Source organism: Pempheris klunzingeri, chromosome 1 (assembly GCF_042242105.1).
Source record: "Pempheris klunzingeri isolate RE-2024b chromosome 1, fPemKlu1.hap1, whole genome shotgun sequence".
Lineage (NCBI taxonomy): Eukaryota > Metazoa > Chordata > Actinopteri > Acropomatiformes > Pempheridae > Pempheris > Pempheris klunzingeri.
Window position 1 is genome coordinate 12400082 of NC_092012.1, and position 23650 is coordinate 12423731.

The following is a 23650-nucleotide window of genomic DNA, read 5'->3' on the forward strand; positions in this document are numbered from 1 at the left end:
TCCACTTCCACTACTCCCTAGCTGCTTTGGGACAGCCCTTTATATAGCCATAGGATTGATCCTTTATCTCCATTTGACCGCAGGAGTTTGTGATGGGTGGTCACAGCAAACGCGTGTCCCTCCAAGTTATGTTGCTCTTTGACTGAGTATATTTTGGGATGATCCCATGGATGCTCCAAGCCAAGTGTCATAGCTTCAGTTATGCCACACGTAACTTTGGCCTCAATGGAATTGCAAATTTCTATCTTAGAGGATCGAGATTGTGGTTGCAGTTGTAGAGGCAGTCATCTAAGGATATGATATTAAGATGTTTACTGCAATATACAGCTGAAACAAGTGATAATCAATTCATTTTCCAACAAAATTAGCGGAAAGAAATTCTACACTTTCTCACAGAGTCTTTGACTTAGAAAGTAGTAGATAACTTGGGATATTGGATTTTGATCGGACAAGGGGTGGGGAATGTTTTGTGTACTGAGGAAGCTACACAGCTGCTGGTCGCCACCAAAAATAGTCCGCAGACTAATTGATAGTGAAAGGTCAATCCTGTGTCTACCCCATTTCGTTTAAAGGGATACATTATGCATATTGTCATCTGGCTTTGTATCATTACAATGTGAGTAGTAAATGTGAACAATGTCTAACTTTGTTGCGAGTTGCCTGCACAGACAGCTCCCAGGAGCTCCTCACTCTCGTAGTTTGCTGGTGGTGTGAAACACGCTATCTGGCAGTCATGTGCATGTTGTAGGGCTGACTGAATAGCAGACTTATCAATAAAATTATTTGTTATTTTACTGTTATATCACTGATTTAATTGAACAACGGCCATAGAGCTGAAAAAGACTGAAGCTCCAGGGTGCTCTGGGTCCAGGTGGCACAGAGGAAAGTTAAAGATTGCCCATTTGCATGTACTACCCACATGTAATCATACAAAGCTGGTTGAAAATCCTCAAAGTATCCCTTTAGTGTAATCTATTGTGTGTGCTACCAGGAATAAAATCACCAATATTGTCTTTCATTTAATAGTTTACAAGACAGATTTTGTCAACAATTTACCGTTGTAGATTTCAGAGGATTCTTTAATGTACAGTCACAGTGAAAGTGTCCTGAGGTGCCCCGGACAGCACTTACTCGAACCACTAATTGGAGCCTTTCTGTCCAATCTAATGAGTTTATTGATTGTTCCATTATGAGTGACTGTGGCCTACCACAGGCCCCATGTGGTCAGTTGTTAGTTTGTCTGCCTACCTGTTAGGTTTTTTTGTTTTTGCATCAGTATTCACTCCACTCAGGTTAATGTTCGACAAAATATCCACAAAATACTTCACTATTCTCATTGAAAACTACCGATGAAGTTATTATATCCGAAATGCTCCCAAACGCATGCCTTTTTTGGAGATGATCTATAAGATAACTACATGCTGTACATCCAGGCGTCGCTTACGTGAATCGATCCCTGCTTCCCACCCCTAGTGTCTGATATGTCTAATACCTGTGACTCACACAACTCCTTACATAGTTTAAGGTTGCTAATATTGTGTAATGACTGGCCCAAACAACAGGTTCGACCCAAGCAATTCATGCAGTTCATGTCTTTGCATTAGCTGTTCAAAATTTTGTCTCACCTTAAACAATGTGCAATTTAAGAGTTACTTTGACTTACTGAGATGTGTGAAAGTGCTTTCTCTTTTCTTGCAGTATATTTATGTCAAAGTAAATGAAACACATGACCAGAGTTCTGAGCATTTTATTTTAAAGTTATTGCTGGCAATACTTTGTTGAAAAAGAGGGCAATATTGCACCCAAAGATTCCTGCCACCTCTGGATGATTGCATTGGAAATAGAGCATCTGAGTGTAGGCAGATTTGTGAGTGCAAGAAAGATTCACAAGATCTTTTAATTCAACTTTTTTTTTTTTTTTTTTTTTTTTGCTGGGCATCAGAAGCTTAACTGGAACTTGTATTCAAGTGGGATATTCATCAGCTCAGCATGATGGAGAAATGGTCTCGAGGAGAATAATTTCTGAGCTTGCCCAAGACTTTTATGTGCCATCCGCACACTTTTCGGTCCCTGTATTCGCATGCAAATGTGTACACAAACACGCCCTGAAAAATCTGCATGTGCTTATTCTTAAGAATATGCACATGTTTATGTTCTTATTGAGAATATGCACATGCCCTCACCACAGTCTCAGTCTGGCATCAGTTCCCTGCCCCCTCTTTAAGCAGGCACCGCCCCAGCCCTCAGCTGGCTGTGCTCTGCAGTAGCAGGCCTTTCATCCCTCCACCCTTCCATCCCTCCATCCGGCCCTGCCCAGTGATTTATAATTCATCTGGGATCCTGCCTCCCTCCACCCCTCTGCACCAGGATAGCATTAACATTCTGTTTGGTCCCCAGCTACGCTGCACCCACGTGCGTATGTAGTGTGTGTCTGAGGAATGATTCTTAGGCCTTGCTCATGAGGCTCCATTTGTAATGGCTGCTATTGTAGCTGTATGTGTTCATTCTGTTCGGGCTCTGCCTGCGTTCCTCTGTCATCGTAGGGATCAGGTTGCTTGTCTGGCTGTCTGTCGGCTGCTGGTCTCTGCTGTTGGTTCTCCTTCTCTGTCTTCGTATGTGCCAAGTCAGCTGCCTGTTCCACCTTCTGGTCCCCGTGTAATAATAGAAAGCAGTGCAGCAGAATGTTTAAGAGAACAGTTATGATGTATTAGCTTTTCTACCCCAGAGAGGTCTTCACCAGTACTTGCCAGTTTCCTCATAGCGTGACACCTATTCCCACTAGGTTAAAGTAGACCCAAGCAATTACAAATTTCGGACACAGGGTTTACTACACAGTAGCAGGGCTCCAGATTAACTTATTCCACTAGGAGCACTGGTGCACCAGTCCAAGTTCATGAGCACCAAATAAATCAACGTTCAGCACAGCACTAGAGGTGCAAATCACAAGTTTCATCACAGTGTGATATTGTATTGATTCTTTGGACACCGATACATTATTTTCTGATTTCAAAACAAATGAATTCATGATTTATCATGATTCATTTGTTTTCATGATATAGAACTATATGCAGATGTATCCCCCAGAGTGGATGAAAACCCTCATGTCTCTTTCTTGGGGGCATGCCATATTCTGCCTAGGCTAGCACTGTAACTGTGACACAGACATGCCATGGGAGTTTAAAAATAAAGGCATATCTTTAAGATACCGATATTGATCAATGTTTTCATTTTCCACAGATGCTATTGGATTGTTGATCATTGAGTCAGCATATAGATTGAAATCAATGACTCGTTACAACCATACGCAGCACATACGCAGTGTACTTTTTTTTAAATCTGTGTTTGTTAAAATGCGTTTCTCATGAATTCAAGTGTTTTTTTAGTCTTCTTGTATTTACTTATTTCTCTCTCATTCATTTCCTGTATTTTGCATATCCTCGTATTATTATCACACAGACTTTTTTGGGATACATTTTTGAAACAGAGTTAAATGTTATATACTGCTCTAAAATTTCATTAGCTTATAAAAATCAAATTTTGCAAAAAGAGATGAACATTTACTTTATATCTGTTATTTTCTATTTCATTGGCATTTTCATACACTCAGTTATTTATACTTATTTATCTGTAGGTTTGAGGACAAATACACACAGGAAGATTCATGAGTCTAATGCTCACTGCTTCACACTAGACCTCTGTTTTTCAGAAGGTCACTCTGAAAAGTAGCTGTCCTGTAGTATTTTTACTTTTCCTTGGTCATTTCACCCTTCTTTACCTGTGTGAATGAGCTTATGTCGGCTGGTCTTGTTCTCACATAAGGACAGGCAAGAGGGGGGGGGCAGAAAGGGGCAGAGGCTGAAGAGGAAAATAGCATTTGCACTAATGTTTATCATTTAGCTGGTGCATTGGATCAGTGCATTTTAACAACTTAACATGTCAGCGAGTTCATCTGGATACATTTAGCTGTTAACACTTACACTAAAATAGTATAATTTAAACTACAGTTACTTCTGGTTCCAGTCTTGGGTTTGGTGGTGGGACTTTGCTTTTGTTTATGTTTGGATCATGGATTGTACGCACTAAAATAAGAATTTATGTCTAATCACATTGACCTGTATATGTAGTTCATGAAGAATAGGCTTATCCACTAGGGGTGGGTCATGATTTTCAAATGTTCGTGAACTATTCAAATAATCTAGTTCAATAGAATATAGAATAGAATAGTTCACTGTGACTGTCAAATAGTATTTTGGCTTGAAATGCACGTCCTTTCTAGCCACCATTTCTACTTTTCTGTTGAGGCAATGTTCTCAGAGTGACGAATATGAAGAGTGGTCTTTCCACTCGAGGCTTTTATTGTGATAAAGACAGTCATCTTGAAACTATATGTTGTTGTTTGGAGGTTGAATGTGTAAATGACTTAATCACACTTGTTGGTTTACTTTAGTTTCTCTTGCTTTTTACCAGCATTTGACACAGGCTGAAGTAGGTGTGTGTAAGAGAAGCTCGGAGAAAATGAAAAAAAAAAAAGAAATAGAAATGCTTACGCTAAAAAGAATGGCCATCATTATCCTTTAAACAGATCTTCTTTAACTGTACAATGTGTGATGAGACCGTTGTAGCCATGTGCAGGCCTACAGCAGACAGATCTAACAGCTGCCAAAAACAGCGTTGCATGTCTGAGGCGTCTGTTTCTTTTTGTTTTTTTAACAAAATATTTTTATTAGAATTTCATCACAGCCGTCTGCTTCAAAAGTTGGATGGTTTTTAAAGGGTGGCAGTTTTCACATCTGTGTGTGTGTTTGTGAGACATTATAATGCTCATCTGTGGAAAGGTCATATCCACCCTCTGTGCCTCTCCTTCGTTGCCTCCCTCGCTCTGTTCATTATCCATCCAGGCTTTCTCCCTCTGCTCTGCATTTATTTTTACCTCCTCACGTAATCCTTAATTAATGTAGATCCAGTCACCGTGCCTCACATTCTACTACCATACACACTTACTTGTACACATACACACTCACTCATTCATGCTCTCTCAAGCAGGCACACAGCGCGCGCACACATTCAATCATTTATCTTCTCTGTCAGTCGCTTGCAGGAGCATAATGATGTAGACCGCACTCACATCTTAACACGTTGCACACTTCACGATAATAGGCAGATGTGGTGGCCTCATTGCTCAGTGGTCCAAAATAGAAATAATAAACAGACTTTTCTGGGGGTTTTTTTTTTCCAGATTGTAACCTTTTTTAATAGACAACACATTTTAAAAGAAAGCAGAATAAATGTGCCTTTTAAATTATAAAAAAGTCTACTACATTTCAGAATCAGTGCAGGTAATGGAAGTTGGTAGTTTTCTAGCATTTTTACTAGCATTGTCCCAAGAAGGACTAGTTTCTGCTCCTATAAGATTGGGTTTTTTTGTTTTTATGTATGAACGCTTCGTGTACAGCTTGAGTTTACAGTCCAGATTCTGATTTCCTCACCTCTGATATTTTGTAATACACCAATACTAAAAACAAATCTTAATAAATCATTCTGAATTAAAGCCCACCTGGCAGTGCATTTTCAGACAAATTTCTGATCAGCTGAACTGGGATCTCCACGTCAAGTGGTTTTTGGAAAAGTTGCATTAGCTTTCAACAGAGGGACAAAACCAGAGCTGACACTTTTGTACTTCACTGGGAGGCTCACACCTGTTTAGTAGGCCAAGCAAATGCACGTCACAAAACATGACATGTCCATAACATGTCCTAGCCTAAGCCATAAGCACTAAACACTCTGTGCAAGAGCCTGAATGCAAGAGGCTGCAAATGCTCAATGAGGAATTAGACAACACTTCATGGTGGGGTTTAACCTCTGATGCTTTGAATTAGATCTACACTACACTGCACTCATGTTGGGTATTTGTGAATTTAAATATGACGCAGGAGTTGCATGCACTCCTTTTTTGGTGTTTATGTGAAATATGTTGCACAGCTATGTCTTGTCCACTCATCTGCAGATGACCCAAATCTGCTATATACCGAACTGCTTTAACTCTTTCTTCAGTGTTCAGGTTTGTCTTTACCGAATCTTGTTCCAGTAGTTATTGGAGTGTTTGTAACGGAAACCTGATGTTCCACCTTTGGGAATAGGAGGATGGTTTGATAATTATTCAAGACTTCTATACACTGTTTTATAGCCCAGTTTCTGCAATATTACAGTCTGTGATGGTTTTTTGTTGGGCACAGAAGTGTTCCAAATATTCTTTATTGGAAAATAGTTTTTAGGTGATTTGGTCTCCTGTTTGTTTAGTTAGTCTTTGATGTGGGAACAATGTGAACCTGTCACTAATCTTCCGCTGGTGCCCCTGTATTGTCGTTTTTAATTATATTGCATTAACCTGCAATGTAAAAGTTGAGTGTTGAGTTTCTGTGCATTGTAAGTAAATGTGAAGCACTACCTCTGGTTGTCTGGATGTCTCCAGATCCTCCAGATGTCGGCAGTACATTAAACACTTTATAGTTTTGCATTCCTGCCATGGTGGAGCAAAATGTTTCATTGTGTTTGAGATACTTTTTCATCGCAGTAGGTTTTCTTACATCTGGTGTTAGATTTTACTAATTCTCACTAAATGTAGCCAGACTTGACACTGATCCTCCATCGTCCAAAATGTAATTTTTTTCTATCCAAACAATGGCAGTAAGCACATACAGTACTGTACTAGTGTAGTGTGCCAGCTCACGGAGCTGCAATGATGTTGTGGTTCCCATGCAAATTGGCTCAGATTAAAATATTTTCCATAATTTTAATGCTGAAATTAAGTCATATTCATCAGGAGTGTTATTTTCTACTATTTATTTGCTATGAGAATAATCCTGTGTTGAAATATTTCTACTTGGTCTTGACGCTGACAAGTAGTTGAGGTAGTCTGACTGTGTTTTGAACTTTGTACAGGTAGATAAGCATCAGAGTATGGTAGTGTTACAGCTGACCTGTGCTTTTTAGGTTTTTAATCCTGGAGGCCAAATGTTCTGCAAGCAATTCTAGGAACACTTCCTGGAAGATTGGAAGTATCATTTTTTAATTTTATTAAGGGCTGATTAGGGTTCAAAAATATGTGAAATTCATCTAGTTGTGATTATTTAGATTACAATTTATTCATTTTTTTTTTTCTTTTTTAAAAAAAAAATTTAATTTAAAGTTTCCTGCCGGCTGGGTCTGCATGTCATGACGAATTGAAATGAGTTGATGCATGAATTGGTAAAAACATCTTTATTTAGTTTAAGTCACTGTAGATTAATCACTACAAACCATGTTAACATGTAATGCAATCATCATGTCTCAACTGTGTAATAAAATCTGAAAATAGAACAAAGCATTGTAGAAAAACAGGCCTGGCATGAACATTACTATATGAAAAATGAATATAAATGTTACTACTCTGTAGTTGGTTACAGATGCAAGTTACACAAACTCAAGTGCAGAAATATTAAAGAGAACAAAGCCTAATGGTAATATGTAAACATGTTGATATAAGGGCATCAGGTCTTTAGCTTTTGAACTGTGCGATCGCCTGGATAATTTTGCGGATCAATTTTGAATGCCAGTCATAAGGAGTTACAGCCTCTAACATTTAAATCAGTGATCCCTGTCGAGTGATAGTCGGCCTCCATGACACACTGATCAGATTTCTAGCCATGAAATTGCCGTACACGTCCTCGTGATGCTTTCTTAAAAGATAAGAGTCGTAGTGTTACTTTGTGTTGCAGTTACAGTAGGAAGGCACATTCTGCACCACACCTGATTCTGTCGATCGTCTTTTTGTCTAAACTCAAATGGGTCCAGACAACTGACGTAAGGCTCCTCTTTGACACTAAAGTCACCTCTTGCTCTTCTGTGTTCAGTTCTGCCAAGGCCATTTTCACACGCCAGCGCTGCCAGCATCAAAGCTCGCACGTGGCATTTTACAAGTTGTTTTTCCACTTTACAAGGGCAATGTGTGTCCATGTGAAGCCCACGGGGCCAGGTGTTTTCAATCCTCTGCAAAAACCTGTTTTTAAAATGCAGCTTTTGCGATTTGAAATTTGCATTCTGTTTCATTGCAGTGTCGGCTTGAATTCAGTTGATCGTTCATACACAGTTTTTGTCACTTTTTTGACCAATAAATCAACAGAAAAACTCACCTCTAAAATTATTTTTATGAGGCACAGACTACATGGCATTACTATAAAAGAGAAGTCTGTGATGAAACATTCAGTACTCAAGTTTTTTATCTGTACAGAACTGTTGTTGGCTTTTGATCTAAATTAAGCGCTCACCATGTGTGTAGTTTAAGCGTAAAGCTGGAAATGGCTAGCCATTTAGCTGCTTCATACTTACTGCCACACATTGAGAGATGGCATACTTAGCTTGGGCCAAACAATGTCTTACTAGAATTCTTACTGTATTAGGCAAAAAGAAACTGTGATGCTGAATCGAAAATAAAAGGCGTAATACTTCAAATCGGCCCTTAAAAATATAGTCTGGTAACTAGGACTCTTTCAAGATCAATTCTTGTTTATTTGGAGCTTGGCTCTGTGTGATTATGGTCCTAATCAGCCTGTGTACACTGCCTGCATGAGAAGATGCTTCTACCAAACACACTGTTAGTCTTCCCATCAGTCCTGCTTAACAACCACTCAGTCAGGGAGGCTGGACATGTGAAAATGCATCCCAGCCATCCAGAGAATTGGAGCAGATAATGTGGTTTCAGCCAGTTATGTTGTTGTTGTTGTTGTTGTTGTTGTTGTGTTTGTCGTAGTGGTGGTAGTTTTGCAAACTTGTGTAGGTTATATTGCTAGACACTGTGTCACTACAACCCATTTTAATGTTTGTTAATGAGTAGTTTTACTGAGTAGACTCTTGTGTCATTGTCCAGTGCACAAACATAAATGCAAAGTGGCTCTAGACAACTAACTGTGCACTCCTATGTGGTAGCTGTATTAGAAATGACGTTTGTCAACACGTCAGAGTCTGAGTGTGTGAAACAGCTCTGTTTGGTCAGACGATGGTCCAAAGGTCAGAAAGTGATTGAATCCTCATTGCTGGAGGTTGATATGCAGAGGCACTCTTCCATCAATAGGTTCCCTCTCTCCGTTCACGGCTCTTTCACTAGCTTCTCTGATAGGCCTGCATCTGTCTCATCCCTGAGTTGCTAGGCAACAGGCTTTACGTGTGTGTGCGTGTGTGTGTGTGCGCTCACACGTTGCTGTGGCAATGTCAGGCTTTTGCCTGTGAGAGAGGAGAAAGAGAGATATTGAGAATAGAGAGAAAGGCAGATGAGAGAGAAGTACTCAGAGAGGAGAGGGGGAAGAAATGAGAATGAGTCAGAGCACTGATGAAGCTGAGGGATTGGAGAGGAGAGAGCCAAAAAGCACTAGATTGTTTCTGGCCTTTCCTGCAGCCTAGCTGCATATATATACAGGCCTGCCACTATCTTAGCGAGGTCACTGGCAAAGACGGCATGATTTACCAGACTGGCAGGCAGGCAGGCTGCAAGCACTGAGCTGTTATTGGATGGAACAGAGAGGTGTAAGGGAGAGTGAACGTGCTCAGAATAGAAAATCAGACCAAGTGATTGGATTCCTCCCCACATCTCACTCCTCTTCTGCTCTCTGGCTCTCTACTCCTAGAGCCTTAAGGATAATAGGACCACTCCCACTCACTCGCATTTCAAATATATTTTGTCATTTCCAGATGCCCTTGTGTATCACCTGCTGCTCATATCGACATTTAAGCATGAGACCTTTTATTAAGTAGGGAAAGAAATGAAAGATTGAAATCCAATATTGTTTTTTTCAATCCCAAAACTTGTTTGCTGAAAATACAAACCACCAGTTCTGGGAGTAGGATGTATGAAGTATATAGGCTAGCATATTAGACCCATATATTTTCCAAAAAACATGAAACCTCATGACGAAGCTTGGTCTCCACCCTCAAGAAGGACTTATGATCACTGCTCTTTGGTACAACACTCTGCACACATTACTTCAGCTCCTATCCGAGCAATTCTCCTCCAGCAAAATGCATCTTTCTTCTCAGCACTCGTGTATGTGTTGGCACATGTTTGTGTGTGTGTGTGTGTTCATGTCGTCGGTCTCTTCTTTCTATACACAGGTTTATAATGAAGTGAAAGGGCCCAGGTCAGGGACTGAGCAGCCAAGTTGGCTCTGGTTGCCAGGATACAGCAGCCGAGCCCGGCTGGCTTTATTTGCACACCAAACAGGCTAGCTAGCTGCTGTTGCTGCTGCTGTCCTTCTATAGACTGTTTTGCTGCATGGGATGTCAGTAGACTGCCACAGGCGCTGTAGGGTGCACACATACACAAGCTGTAGATGGAAGATATGGTACAATTTTCATATTATAATAAGCAGCTGTATATTACAGTGGTTGTTTAGATATGTAAAATTACCTGTTAAATTGTCTTTTAATTGATATATAATTACATCAGACTGCACAGCAATAGACATCTTCATCTGGCTTTCTCTAATGTTTCATAAATGTGAAAGAAGAAATGTGATTACTTTGTGCTGTTACATTCAATAGCAAAATACAGCATCACAATCAAGATTAATTGAAAAAACCTCCTTTGTTATAATTTCAAAATTATTGATCATAAATGACGACATGCTATATGAATGCATAGTCTCATCACAAACACACAGGCTATTAGCAAGAGTGGAATGAGAGAGGTTGGATTTTGCGCTCCTAGACTTGACGTGTAATTAAAGTGAGGATAGCTGAAGCTAGTGGGAGGTTTAAGGTAAAGATGGGTAATCCAGTTAGGGGCTCATACTCAGGTCTGCTATAAAATGATTTCAGGCTTGACTTGCAGCTCATCTTAATTAATTTCAGACTTAACCCCAGACTAAATAATAGCAGATTAATTATTTTGGTGGTGGTAAGTGGAAAGGTAATGAGTCATCTCTACCAAAATAAAGTTGTGATTTTTATCATTTTCCCTAATCCAACCCGAAAACCTAAAATACTGCGCAGTGGCAAGTGATGCTGAATAAAAACACTGTGTCAGTATCTGTGGCCTCCACAGGGTTGGTGCCACACGTTTGTAGCTTTTAGTATAAGAGACTTGAAAGACAGAACACTGTTGTGCACAGAATGTGAAAACATTACTCCCAACAGCATTTGCCTTTGAACGCCCCTGAAATAACATTTAGACAAGTCAGTGTTTTGAAGCCATAGTGCCACAGAAAATCTTGCTGCACCATCAAATGTGCTGGATGCGCAGTTGAAAGAATACTTCATTTTTTACATTCCAAGTTTCTTTGTGGCAACGCAGATTACTGTTCAGTCCGTCCTCTGACAGTTAGATATTTATTTAGTTGGAGAGACAAGCATAAGACAAGTCATTGTAAACCTTCTAGAAAATCTATTTAAAAGTTACACTATTCTAGGATGCTAATTTAAAATTTTCTTCAGACCAAGATTAAAATGTATTGTTCATAATGGACAAATGCCTATGACCCATTAAAAATTACCATTAAATTTTTTTTTACATAAGAAATATAAGACATAGGCTTTAGACTTGTGGATGTATTTTAAGGAGTAGCTCCTCAACCTTGATCTTAACTGGGCTTCCTTTTTTGCACTCTGGTACTCTCGGTTCTCCTCTACATCCCTCACAACATATAGCCTACCATCTACCTCAAGTCCCACCTCATGCCCCGGCTGGCTGCAGCTGCAGCGACTGAGGGCACACTCTCACCGCTGTAGCCGATCACCAGTCCCATATTGAAGTGATGTGCATCTGAGGGTGAGCACTATTCAGCATGCAAGCTCCATCAAATACTGAATCGTACACAGAGAAATGGCCCGCTTTCCATCACTAGTGTGTGGAGAGGTGCACAAATCCCTTATCAAGTCCTCTAGCTTGTGTTAATTTAGCTTGTGTTAAGTAACATTGTATTTTTGCTATTTTATGTTAATATACTTTGCACAAGCACTCATATAAGCAACATTGATTAATTAAACTGATTTTAAATCTGTCAAAACTCTTTTCCCAATCACTTGGTTGCACTCCTGAAGGAGGTTTGATGACTTTCAAAGGGAGTAAAATCTTGCGTCAAAAAAATGAACTTTCACTTTGACTCGTAAAACATCTCTGGTATGAGGACTCTTTGACCTATATAAACTTTTCTTCACCACTTATGTGACTGTGTGTAAGCCATATCTGTTAGCCAACACCGAGATATCACTTGACTGACTGCCAGGGAGTGTGCTGCTGATTTGTATCCGATTGCGCAATAGGCAATAGAGTTTGTGCACGCACACACACACACGCACACAGAGGGCACACAAGCACGAGCACAGACAAAGAGCGACATGCCCATCCCTGTGTGCAGCTGCTGTGTTGTTCAGCTGTCAGTGTGGAAAATTTGAGGTGTGTTTCTGTGTGTACAATGAGAGTCATGAGTTAGGAGTGGCATGGGGTCGGAGCAAACAGCTACTTTCCATCTCTGCACCTGCACCTTCACTTCTTCTCAGCTGTGTGTGTTTACGTCTTTGTGTTTTCCCATTGCTGTATTGTTTACCTGTATATTATCAAGATTGCATGTTGTAGTAGAATTGTTAGCAATGATAAAAAAAATGTGTATGTTAGAAATCAGTCCACGAGCCTTCCAGTTTTGAGGTCACAGTTTCATAATTTTTTTTTTTACAGCAGAACCAAAGTATAGATGTTTTCATGCTTTTTACCTAAATAATAAAACTGATAAAAGTAGGTCTTATACGGTGGACTGTTGCACTGTAATAAATGTAGCATGTATGTATGCATCCTAGGATTACATTTTATAGTAACATTATTTTTGGATAAAACATTAATGATGAACTATGTAATAGTAGACCGTCCCAAGCTATTAAAAGGAGAAATACACAGCTGCATGCACTATTATTATGTAGTGCTGCATTTCTACCTATTCATAGAGTTTTACAAGGACTAAAATGGCATCAGTGACTCGCTCTGGAGGCCAGAGGCTAGTTGGCGTAGCTACTAGCGGCAGGATGGGCTGGACATATGACATATTGTACCGAAATCTTTTGAACTTGAGAAGTGTGTTGAAATGGCCTGTGCTCATTCTACATGACATTTTCACCAGTTGTTGAATTAGATTTAGATTTTAGCCAGCAGGGCTTCAAATCACCACACACTGTCAGTCTTGAAGTCGGCCTCACTGTTATGTTTCCCAAATCAATTAAGCTGGTGCTAGAACATCCCGATGCAAGTGTGCTTGTGTGGTGTGTGTCAGTGCATCTGCGAGTGTGCTCACTGTATGCTGCAATATGCTGAAGTGTTGGCCTCTATCTGACCGCAGAGGGAGTGGCTCAGAGGATAGAGAGGATGCTAGAGGATGAAGAGAGAGAAGAATGGAGGGCATAGAAAGAAAGGTGTGTGTGATTATACTAGTGGAGAGAGATGGGATGGATAGTAGTACTGGCAGGTCCTGTCTCTCATTTGGAAGAGATTGCTTCTCTGGCTCACCTCTCACCACTTCTTCCTGCAGTCATCACCTCCATGGCCAAGTCTAATTTGGCTGACGTCATGTATAAAACATTAAAACTCAACAGTGCTGCCCCTCTGTGTTTTTCTGGCATCAGGGCATGAGCGTTATTAGGAGATGCAGCTGACAGCAGTCAATAGGTTGCTCATATCTTAAACCTGACTGCCCTGTTTGAATATTTAACATAAACTACAAATACAAATCTACACATCATATTTTGTAGTTGTTATTAGTGTTTATTTAATTAATTAATAGAAAGTCTCCCCATGAGCCTATACAGTATCTTTCTAGCACTAAAACTTCGCAGTAGTTTGAGTTGTTTTTTCTCATGGTGCCTGTTAAGAAACAGGATGCTCGCCTAGAACATTCACCACCGCTATGTTTAACCTCATGATCTATCACTTATACTGCTAAATGTGTAGATATAAGCCCAACCTAGCAAGTTGGATTCATTTCTACATATTGTCTCATTGTGAGGCTAGTAATGTTTGGTTTCATTACGCAAAAATTAAATCTAGTAGATTAATGTTTACTTTGGATGTGTGTTGTTAATGCAGAGGAGGATTATGTTAAAGTGTGTTCATGCATGGCTGCCAAAAATTGTAAATTGTAAAATAATTGAACAGTCTTGATATTTTTCAACAAAGGCTCAAAAGCACTACCGTGACTCCAAGCCATCAGAATGTCACAGTCGTTTTGGCAGTATTGGCAATAGCAGAATAAATGATTGTATGCAGACACTGTTTGTTTTTGTTTGTTTTAGAATAAATTATATTTTACCAGCCTGATTTGCTACAGACATAATCCAAAGTGTGGTGTCTGTTCTACTCCTGCATTAAGGGCTTGCGGTCCAAGATTTATGTTAAAGTCAGCCACTGCTGTTTTAATCGAACGAGACTGCTCAGACTGGTTTTCAGTGGCTTTAATTAGGATGCCCAGGGCAACTAGACGACCTTCACAGTCGCGATCCGACCCTCTACTGCTTGATTTCATCGCAAAGATGTGCCATCCTTTTCTATTGTGGAGAAACTTCATTTTCTTATTCTGGGCGTCATATTTGTCAGGATTGGTTGAAACATGCATAATAAATAAAAATGGCATACAACACTTGTGAAACACACACAGACTCACCATGTGAGCAGATGTTATGTATGTTTTGATTGGGATAGAATTACATAGGAAATAAGGCCTGTGATTTTGAGCAGGGTTTCCTCTCCCTGTTAGCGTGAATGTTAGCTTACAAACATCATTTTCCTGTATTTCACATGTCAGCAAGATGCTCTGTTGCTATAACCGCCCATCATAGTAGTCCCAAAAATAGTGGCGAGATTATTGTTCTAGAAGCCCAGCTGACCCAGTTAGAGAGGTGTGTGTGTGTGTGTGTGTGTGTGTGTGTGTGTGTGTGTGTGTGTGTGTGTGTGTGTGTGTGTGTGTGTGTGTGTGTGTGTGTGTGTGTGAGGTTTGTTTATTTCTGAGAGTGGTCGACCTTCCTGCCACTTTGTTTGGTGTGGTCAGAGGTGGGAGTTTAGGGGAGGTTGGAGCGAGCGCCTAGCAGTAGCAAAGAGGGAGTAACAATGAGCCATAAGAGAGAGGAAAGGAGCCGTGGTCTGCTATGTCTCTCTTTCCATACACCAGTAAAGGGGAGCAGTACATCCTCTGTAGCAATGTGCCTCTCTGGTTGGCTGGCTGGCTGTCTTGACTTGACTGACTTGACTGGAGGGATATAAATAGCAGTCTTTGAATAGGATAACTGCAGAGAGGGAAGGGAAGAGAAGGGGGGAGGGGAGGGTAGATGGAAGTGGCGCCAGAGAAGATCGGAGTGCCAGTATCTCAGTGTAGAGGGGGGAAAAAAATGATGCAGCCATGGCCTCCTCTGTTCACTCACTCAGTCAGTCACAAGGATAATCATACTTGGACGCATTCAGAAGAAAAAGTGCATTATTGAAGGAGAGAATTGAGGGATGTATGATTAATTCATGGCCCTGTGAAGCAGAAGGCCTCTCTTCACGAAGGAAGGCAGTGGATAGTAATGCACATGTTGTTGTTGTGAGCTGCATACAGGTCAAACTAGACGATGAGAACACGGAGCACATTAAACTGTGCAGAGCTCTCTGCTCTGTAAGTTTGTGGTAAAACCAATCACATGGTCACTTGTTGTAAGAAGCCTTTGGTCCCTCATCTTAAGTGACTATGATAGGTATGCCCTGAATTAGCAAAGACTGGATGTAAAGCCCACAGCTACAAGGGGTGGCTAGCGATGGCTGTAGTAGCTGTCTGGGTTTTTGTTGAGACGTGCTAGTCACGTTCCTGAAGACATTCCTCAGCTGTTCATAGCTCTCTCAGTATCCCACAACCTTGGTGTTATGCAATGTCTTGCATGGCTTGTCCTGTTGTCATTCCTAAATTCCAGTATATGACCGCTTTGGTTGTAGTACGCGTGATATGAACACTGCTTCTGTTGCATTTAGGGATTGTCATTTCTCTTGCTTCAGAATTAGCAGAGATTACCCAGCACGTTTTGAGGGATTTGGGGAGACCTTGCTTGCTTTTTTGGTTTCAGCCTGGAGAACAGATAAGCTTTTTGCCTGCCACAGCTGTAACCCAGCCTGCTGCCCTCCCCTCTCAACTGCTCTTCCTCCAGAGCAGGGGTGTAATGGTTGAAAATAGAGTGCTTGATGTGCCGCTAATGGCTGCATTGTCTGGCAGTGTGTAAATGTGTTTTCAAAGAAACGTAGTGGCCAGTTGCTAACCCCCCCCATCTCTTTTTTTCTTTCTCTTTGTTCCAGACGGTTGATGACGATGCAATGGCAGCGTGAATGAAGCTTGGCGTGGGGAGAGCTGAACGATGCCCAAAGGTGGGGGTTCTAAAACCCCCCAGCTGGACCACTTCCCACTCAACACCGACATGGTGGAAAAACAGGGTGGGAAGAAGGTAAGACCAGAAAATCCTACAAACACACATTGTGCCAAATAACCAAATGTTTGTTTACAGCATAATCACAGTTTCAATTGCTGTTTGTCCTTGAAACCTGACACTAAACCACCACATCTGATCAACGATTATAAAACCATGGCAGGCCTTACAGACGGTAAGGGAGTGTTTGCTGAAATAAATAAGAAAATTGGTTTTGGAACCGTGAAGGCTTGGGAATGTTCCCCTGAAACACAAATTACACCGCACTCTACCCTCCTGCAGCATGATACTTTAATATCTACCAGTTTTAGTGATGCTGCTCTGATCTGACTGTTTGTTTACTTCCTCCTCAGTTGTATTATAGGAGATTGTATTGTAAGTTTCCCCTATGTCTGTGATGTCATCTGTGTCATTGAGGTGACGTTTTGTAGATGGGCTTAGATTAGACCTCTGGTTATGTTTAGCAGATACCAGCACAGGGAAGTCCAGCTATCAGTAACATTGTGGAAATTCAGAGAGCTTTGCCAGTTAACTAAACGTGCCTGTATTCTAAAAGTAAAACAAATGCACAGATTCCTAGTGAATTAAGTGTAGTTACTGCGGTTGCCATCCCCCAACTTTACCAGGATCACCAGCTTGGTAAATTACCCAATTGGCTATTGTACAACTGATTGTTGGATACTGATGACCGCAAAGAATGCAGCGTTTGCATCCATGCAATCCAGACAGAAGAAGGCAGAATTGCACAGCCACATTCAGAGGCACCTTTGGAATCAAGACAGCCTTGTCGGCTTGCTAAGACATATTCAGTCTTGAGAACCAGGCTGCGAAGGTAGCATCCCCTTAATTTGACACAGGTACAGTCATGTTGTTTGCAGTGGAACAAAGTGTTGGGCGCAGCTTGATGATGTCATGACATGTGCCAACTGTTAAGCTACCGGCAGCAGCACCAAGAGGCGAAGAGAGGAGAGGTACAGCTTATGCAGGCATGGATTTACAGCCCTCTGCAAAGGATTGCATCAGACTCTGGCATGGAGGGAGGGAGGGAGGGAGGAAAGGAGGGAGGGAGGGAATGAAGCGCACAGGGGTGGGTGGAAAACAGAGTGAGACGAAAAGAGCAGGCATTGCTAGGAGACCATCAAACAGGGTGTCTTATGAAGACAGCAGATCTGTGGAAAGTCTCTGGTTGTCAAATCTCTCTTTAAATTTAATTCAGCAAAAAAACAAGTCAGTCTAACTCTGGAGATAAGCTCTGTTTATTTGACCATTTACTACCAACGCAACTTAGCTTTGCAATCACCATTATATGTTCTCCTAAAGAAATGATTTCCTTGCATCTCAGTTTCCCCACTTAGATGCACTGTAGCTTTTGCACGTGTCCAGATGTTTGTATCACACTTTCGTGTGAATTGTGTGTTGTCTTGTAAACGCCTTTGTTTAGCTGAGTGGAGACGCAGACAGAGAAGAGGGAGAGAGAGAGAGAGAGAGAGAGAGAGAGAGAGGCTAACTGTAGCTGACACTGTTTGTCTCTACTGTACCATGACATCATAGTCTTATGACTGGGGCAGGGCAGGGGGAGGAGTTCAAAGAGTCGACACATAATGGAAAACCTGCCCTGAGGATAGGGAGAGATGAGGAGGGGACAGAAGGTAGGACAGAGGAATTAAGTGAAATAAAGTGAGCGTGTGTGCATTATGCATCTCCATTATGAGACCTTAAATCTTCTGTACACAAAGCATACTGATTAAAAACATCTTGACCTTACATTTAAACGCACACATTGTATTCTTTAATCAATGAAATATATGACTACTGGATATAAGGGGGAAGCATTTATACTGCATACATTTCTAATCGTTATGGATTAAAAAAAACTTTGTTCTCATATTCTTCAGCTTTTTCAACTTTGGTTGCTCCCTCCACTTTAAAAAGAGCATCCAGTATGTCTAATTCCTGTGGTTGAGGGGAAAAAATACCAAGCCACTGTCTGTTTTGATGATTAAGACCCTTTAAATGAACACCTTGGGGCAACTGGAGCTGCTGTTGTTAAGTGACTCCATGCTACTTTAATTTGTACCATACACGCTTGCCCATATGCATTTCCACTCATTTAGAAATTCGGCTGTTTGGCATGGCAGTTTTTTGTTTTTTTTATGCAGCCATAATGTATTCAAAGTATTTTTATTTACTTGGTATTTTATTTGACTTTTGGTCCCAGATAGAGTCCTGTTTCCCTACCTTTGAGTATCTGCCGACATAGTCTGCTCTGCTATTGTTTTTTCTTCTTATTCCTTCTTAAAACAGTGCACAATTAGGATAATTGTTTAGATTAAAATGCTGTGGCTCTGCTTGCTTCGTCCAGTGATGCTTTGTTCTGTCATTCATTGAAACTTATTGCTGCTTTGTTTTTTTAAAACACTTGCTTCTCTTTCCACCACTGCAAATTTATTCATTAAAAAATATCTTTTTCTCTTTTTAATACAATTGTAAATTGGATGCTTTGTGTTTTTGGATGGTTGGCCAGACAAAATAAGCAATTAGAAAGAAATCACTTTGGGCTCAATCAATTGATCAGTTAATAAAACAACTTTGATAAATATAATTTAAAATAAGATTTAATTGTAGGTTAGAAGAATTCAATATGATTAACTCCAGACATTTTGCCATGTATTTTTAGTTCCAATTGTTGTAAAGCTGTTGGTCAGGATAAGAAAGTCACTATCACTATTAGATCCCAGCACAACAAAGAGACAAGTTGAATAAACACAAAAGTATTTACATCTGTTGATAGCAGATACACTTGGGCTTGTGATTGCTTCCAGCAGCTGTAGACCACAGAGCCGAGCCGGCGTCAGCTTAGCCTCCTCTCCCTGCGCCTGGCTCTCTGTGCTGTGGCTGGGGAGCCAGGAATCTAGCAGGAAACTCCATGGAAAAGTTTTGCTCTGCAAAGCCCATAATAGCTAAAAGAGTCAGGGCATAGAACTGCACCAAATACAGGAGGAGGCTGCAGGATCCAGAGCTAGATCATTCTCGTCTTGTCTGTTTTGGCCAATGTCTCTTTTTTTTTTTTTTTTTTTTTTTTTTTTACTTCACATACTTTCTGTTCATAAAAAAGATTTTTTTTTTTTTAAATTACAGTGCTGTTTCGTTATTCCAATTAAAGCAACCTCTGAACCATGTTACTTCAAGTTTTCTTCATTTTATGCTTTGTCTCTTTCGTAGGATAAAGTGTTGTCAAACAAGACTCCCAAATTGGATCGCAGTGATGGGGTCAAAGAGATGAAAGAAAAAGCCCCTAAAAGGAAGCTGCCCTTCACTGCTGGAGCTAATGGAGACCAGAAAGACTCTGATTCAGGTAAGAGAATATTGGGATGCATTTAATCTTATGTTTTGACATCTCCACCCCCATAAGACTTTGAAGTGGGAATCAAAGAGCAATGGGAGTTATTACATCACACCCTCTCAAGCTTGCAGGAAGTACTAAGGCGTGCTCTGTAAAAAGGGGGTTGGGCTTTTTTGTAGTGAATGGGCTCCAACCTCCAGCTTTAACTTTAGCTGTGCGTCTGCAGCAGAACTGAGGAATTTGTTTCAACAATTGCAGTCGAAAAGAAGAGGAAGGCCACACAAAATCATGATCCAATTAAGTGGGAATTTGTTTAACGTACAGGCCTGACCAGGTCTGGCTTTGGTAAGGCTCCAGCTTTGTGTTTTCTTTAATTAGAGAGTGAAGGACTACTGCTCATGCTTGTTTGACTTTGGGCTTTAAGGGTTCAGGATTTGGTTTGTTGATAATGGTCCAACTAGGAGGCTTTACAAACAGCCCTCATCATCAGCACTGGCTGAGTGGCTACATTGGTTTATATTCTGTGATTACACTTGAAAAAGGACTGAAAGGCTAAACGTGCGTGTTGCAACAGATGGCTGTTATGGTTTGGGGTCAAGTTTAGAATGGACATGTATTTTGTAGATGGGGGGGCTTGTGCAATTACTGTGTAGCTCCAAGTAATTATGAATAAGTGGAATGCTTGATTGAGAAGCACTAACTTGTTTACTCATTACTTCTTTTGTTGGCACTCTTGAAACACTGCTCTGTTTTTTGTGTGTGTCTTTTGCCTTTGGCAATGTATGTTGCAAGATTATTTAGTGTACTGTTTCTTCAGGAACAATGTAGGCTTGTGAATTTATTCTCATTTGCTAGTTTCATAGCATGTCGGCTTCTTGGTCTGCATCTTGCACCTTCTCCATGAAAATGGTCAACCCCCCCTCAATTGATGGAGGTGGAGGTGTGAACCCTCATCTCAGGAACAATAGCTGGAAAGTCTATTAGTATGCTAATAGCTTGATCTGGTTTTGGGTTGGGCTATATAGACTTTCAGCTCTTAACTTTCAACTTGACTCCTCTGCAACATATTGTGAACTGAACTGTTTCTTCATAGTTTCGTGTTTACAGGCTGTAGAAGCCTGGAAGATTTTAGGTCACAACAGAACCCAGTCCTCGCAGTTTATACAATTAAGTAACTGGCATCCATTTGTCATTTTAGTACTTAAAGTTTATTTGGATGTATTGCATCACATCAGCAAGATTATATTTTTTTCACAGTAGTGGATAAGCAGATACTCTAAGGTTGGAGAAGAGATTTGCTCTGTACCTTTTACTGTTTGTTGTTAGTGAGGACTTCAGGGTTTGCATGCCTTTGTCAACTGTATATTGAGTTGTTTCTGCACTGCCGCGGTTTATAGTTCGACTTTGTTGCTTAGCCTTTCAAGTTCTGACCCTGCTGGGTCAGTGTCTAGCCCCTCTGCAAGAATTTACACCTTTGACACCTCACAGGCCTTGCCCACCACTCAAGCCACAGAGGAATGGAGAGGTGGTATTGGGCTGGGGTGGAGCTGATGGAGTTTAGTTTTGACCGTGGACAATGGTACCAAAATATTCTGCTGCTTTTTTTGGAGGTTTGCTAAAATCTATTGTAAGAAATTGTCCTCTTATGAATACGAAATGTATCTGAGATTAACTGTAGCCTGAGCTTGGGCTGATTTTAAAGGTATCATCCACTTCCCATTTCTGTAATAGCAGATGAGGCCTTTGTGGTAATGCTGATGTTGTTTATATGCATTGCTATTCAAATTCAGCCTATAAGTAGCATGCATGTGCAAGTTGTCTGCTTGGTGTTTACAGATATTTCTGTAGCCTGTAAGTGAGGTAGAGGAGAGGCAGGAATATGTACTCGCTGTATGCCAGCGGACAGCACATTGCAGATCATTCAAGTTGAAGCTAATCAAAGCCCCCAAACCTCCGATGCTCATCCCTCCCTTTGCAGAATCGCCAAGCCTCCCTTGAACTCCTCCTGAGAAGCGTTAGACAGCAGCATTCCTCCTTCCTGAAGTCATTCTCCTTCCGCTCTTCTCTCCCCTCTTCCTCCTCGTCACCACTATCCGCAGCGGCAGCAGTCAGACTTCAGGCACAGACGGTAGAACAATCTTGCCAGATTAAGACTACGCCCACACTAACAAGGGTCATTCTCAAAAAAACAAGGATTTCAGGTCATTTTTGTGAAGGGCTCCGTCCTCGGCGAATCCCCAAAACAATAGGAAAACAACAAATCCTTTCTTGCTGCTCTTCTTCTTCGTTTAGTTGGCAAACAAAAAAAATTGTGAAATACAGCCACCGTCTTATAAGAGCAAGACAACAAGCCCAATTACTTAATTCTTCCGCCTTATGTTGTCTGTGATTATTTAAACTGTGTTAAACAAGAACCAAACAAACAATTTTGTTGTTGTTGACATTTTATGCTGCTGAAATGAGTTGATTAATCTATTGTGATTGTTGGTAGAGAATTAATGGAGAGTTTCCAATTCCTTCCTCCAGCGTTTTTAGATAATATAACTGATAATAAATTAACATTGTGGACTTGTGGTCAGACAAGCAATATGATGAGGTTATTTTGGGCTCTGAGTTCCAGACAACAGTGAAATTCATCATTAGTTGCATTGCTAATACTTGTATCTGTCAGACAGTGATGTATTTGAGGTTGATAAGTTTATATTAGGTAACGTACATGCTACCTAATATAAAAAGTAGTCTGCACAGTTAGAATGAAAGGAAAGGTAAAACTGATCAAACGAATTTCTCCAGCTTGCTGTTCGTGTGTGCTAAGTCACTTACTTTAAGTGTGTCTTTGGATTTGCAGCTCATTATAATGTGCTAAAATTGAGTCACTTTGTCCTTTTTGCAGCCTTCTAGGATATTAATTGTACTTGCCGCAATGCCTTTGCCATAGTGAGAATAGTCAGGTTTGTGAACGTTGAAGGAAGGTGTGAGCTGAGCCTTGTAGAGTGGGTGGCAAAAGGAGACAGCAGTTTGCACCGATCTTTAGCTCACACATCTTTTCCCCCTGGCAGGTTATAACACACAGATATTTGTCTCTGTCTCCCAGACTCACACTGGCTCAGGATAAAACCGATAGACAGAAGCCATACACTCACTGCATAACTGACTAAAGCATTACGGGGCTCCAGACTGCTACCAAAAAGACACAACACGACACAATCCATTCAGCTGTTACTGTGTTCCAAAAATGAATTAGTTCTGATTATTTTAATAAGCAAAATGAGGAGACAGAGGAGGAGGCTGGTGGGGAGGGAGTGACAGCAAGAGGTTCCAAGTCAGACGCCACTGATGATGAAAGTTCAAGCAGCAAGAGATTGGCTGAGCTTGTGAAGAAGAAAAAGCACCACTTCAACCACAGTGTCAAACGTGGTTTGACAAAGTACTCTGATCTTTTCCTTAAGTAAATGTACAAATACCACATTGTCAAAATTACCAAAAGTAAGCCATTTTAAAACATTTTATTTCAGAGTAATATGTGTGTGTTTTATTGGATTATAATTATTTATCATTAATGTGTTCAGCACTTTAATATGTATATTACTTTACGCACTGCTGGGTAGCTTGTGAATGTCCTTGTGGGGACCAATAAACCCCTATTCATATAATAATATTTATTTACCAATGGCATTTTGTATTGTTAATCTGATCAGGTCAGGTAAATGTAGTGGAATAAAGAGCGCAATATTTGTCATTGAGATGTAGTTTAGTAGTAAGTAAGTAAAAGGTAGCAGAGAAATGGAAATACTCAAATTTGTACATTGGTAAAGTACTTGAGTAAATGTACTGCTAACGCAGTACCTGTGGTTG

General features: G+C 40.6%; 1 protein-coding gene across 2 annotated transcripts in view; it reads left to right on the forward strand.

The window, feature by feature from the left end:
- The window catches only part of ankrd11 (ankyrin repeat domain 11), a 98857-nt gene that overhangs the window by 56784 nt on the left and 18423 nt on the right, over positions 1 to 23650 (forward strand). For both annotated transcript variants that reach the window (XM_070847873.1, XM_070847956.1), the window contains exons 3-4: positions 16325 to 16470; positions 19675 to 19807. In XM_070847873.1, coding sequence (XP_070703974.1) covers positions 16384 to 16470; positions 19675 to 19807 — 220 coding nt within the window. In that variant the 5' untranslated portion in view covers positions 16325 to 16383. The remainder of the gene's footprint in view (positions 1 to 16324; positions 16471 to 19674; positions 19808 to 23650) is intronic.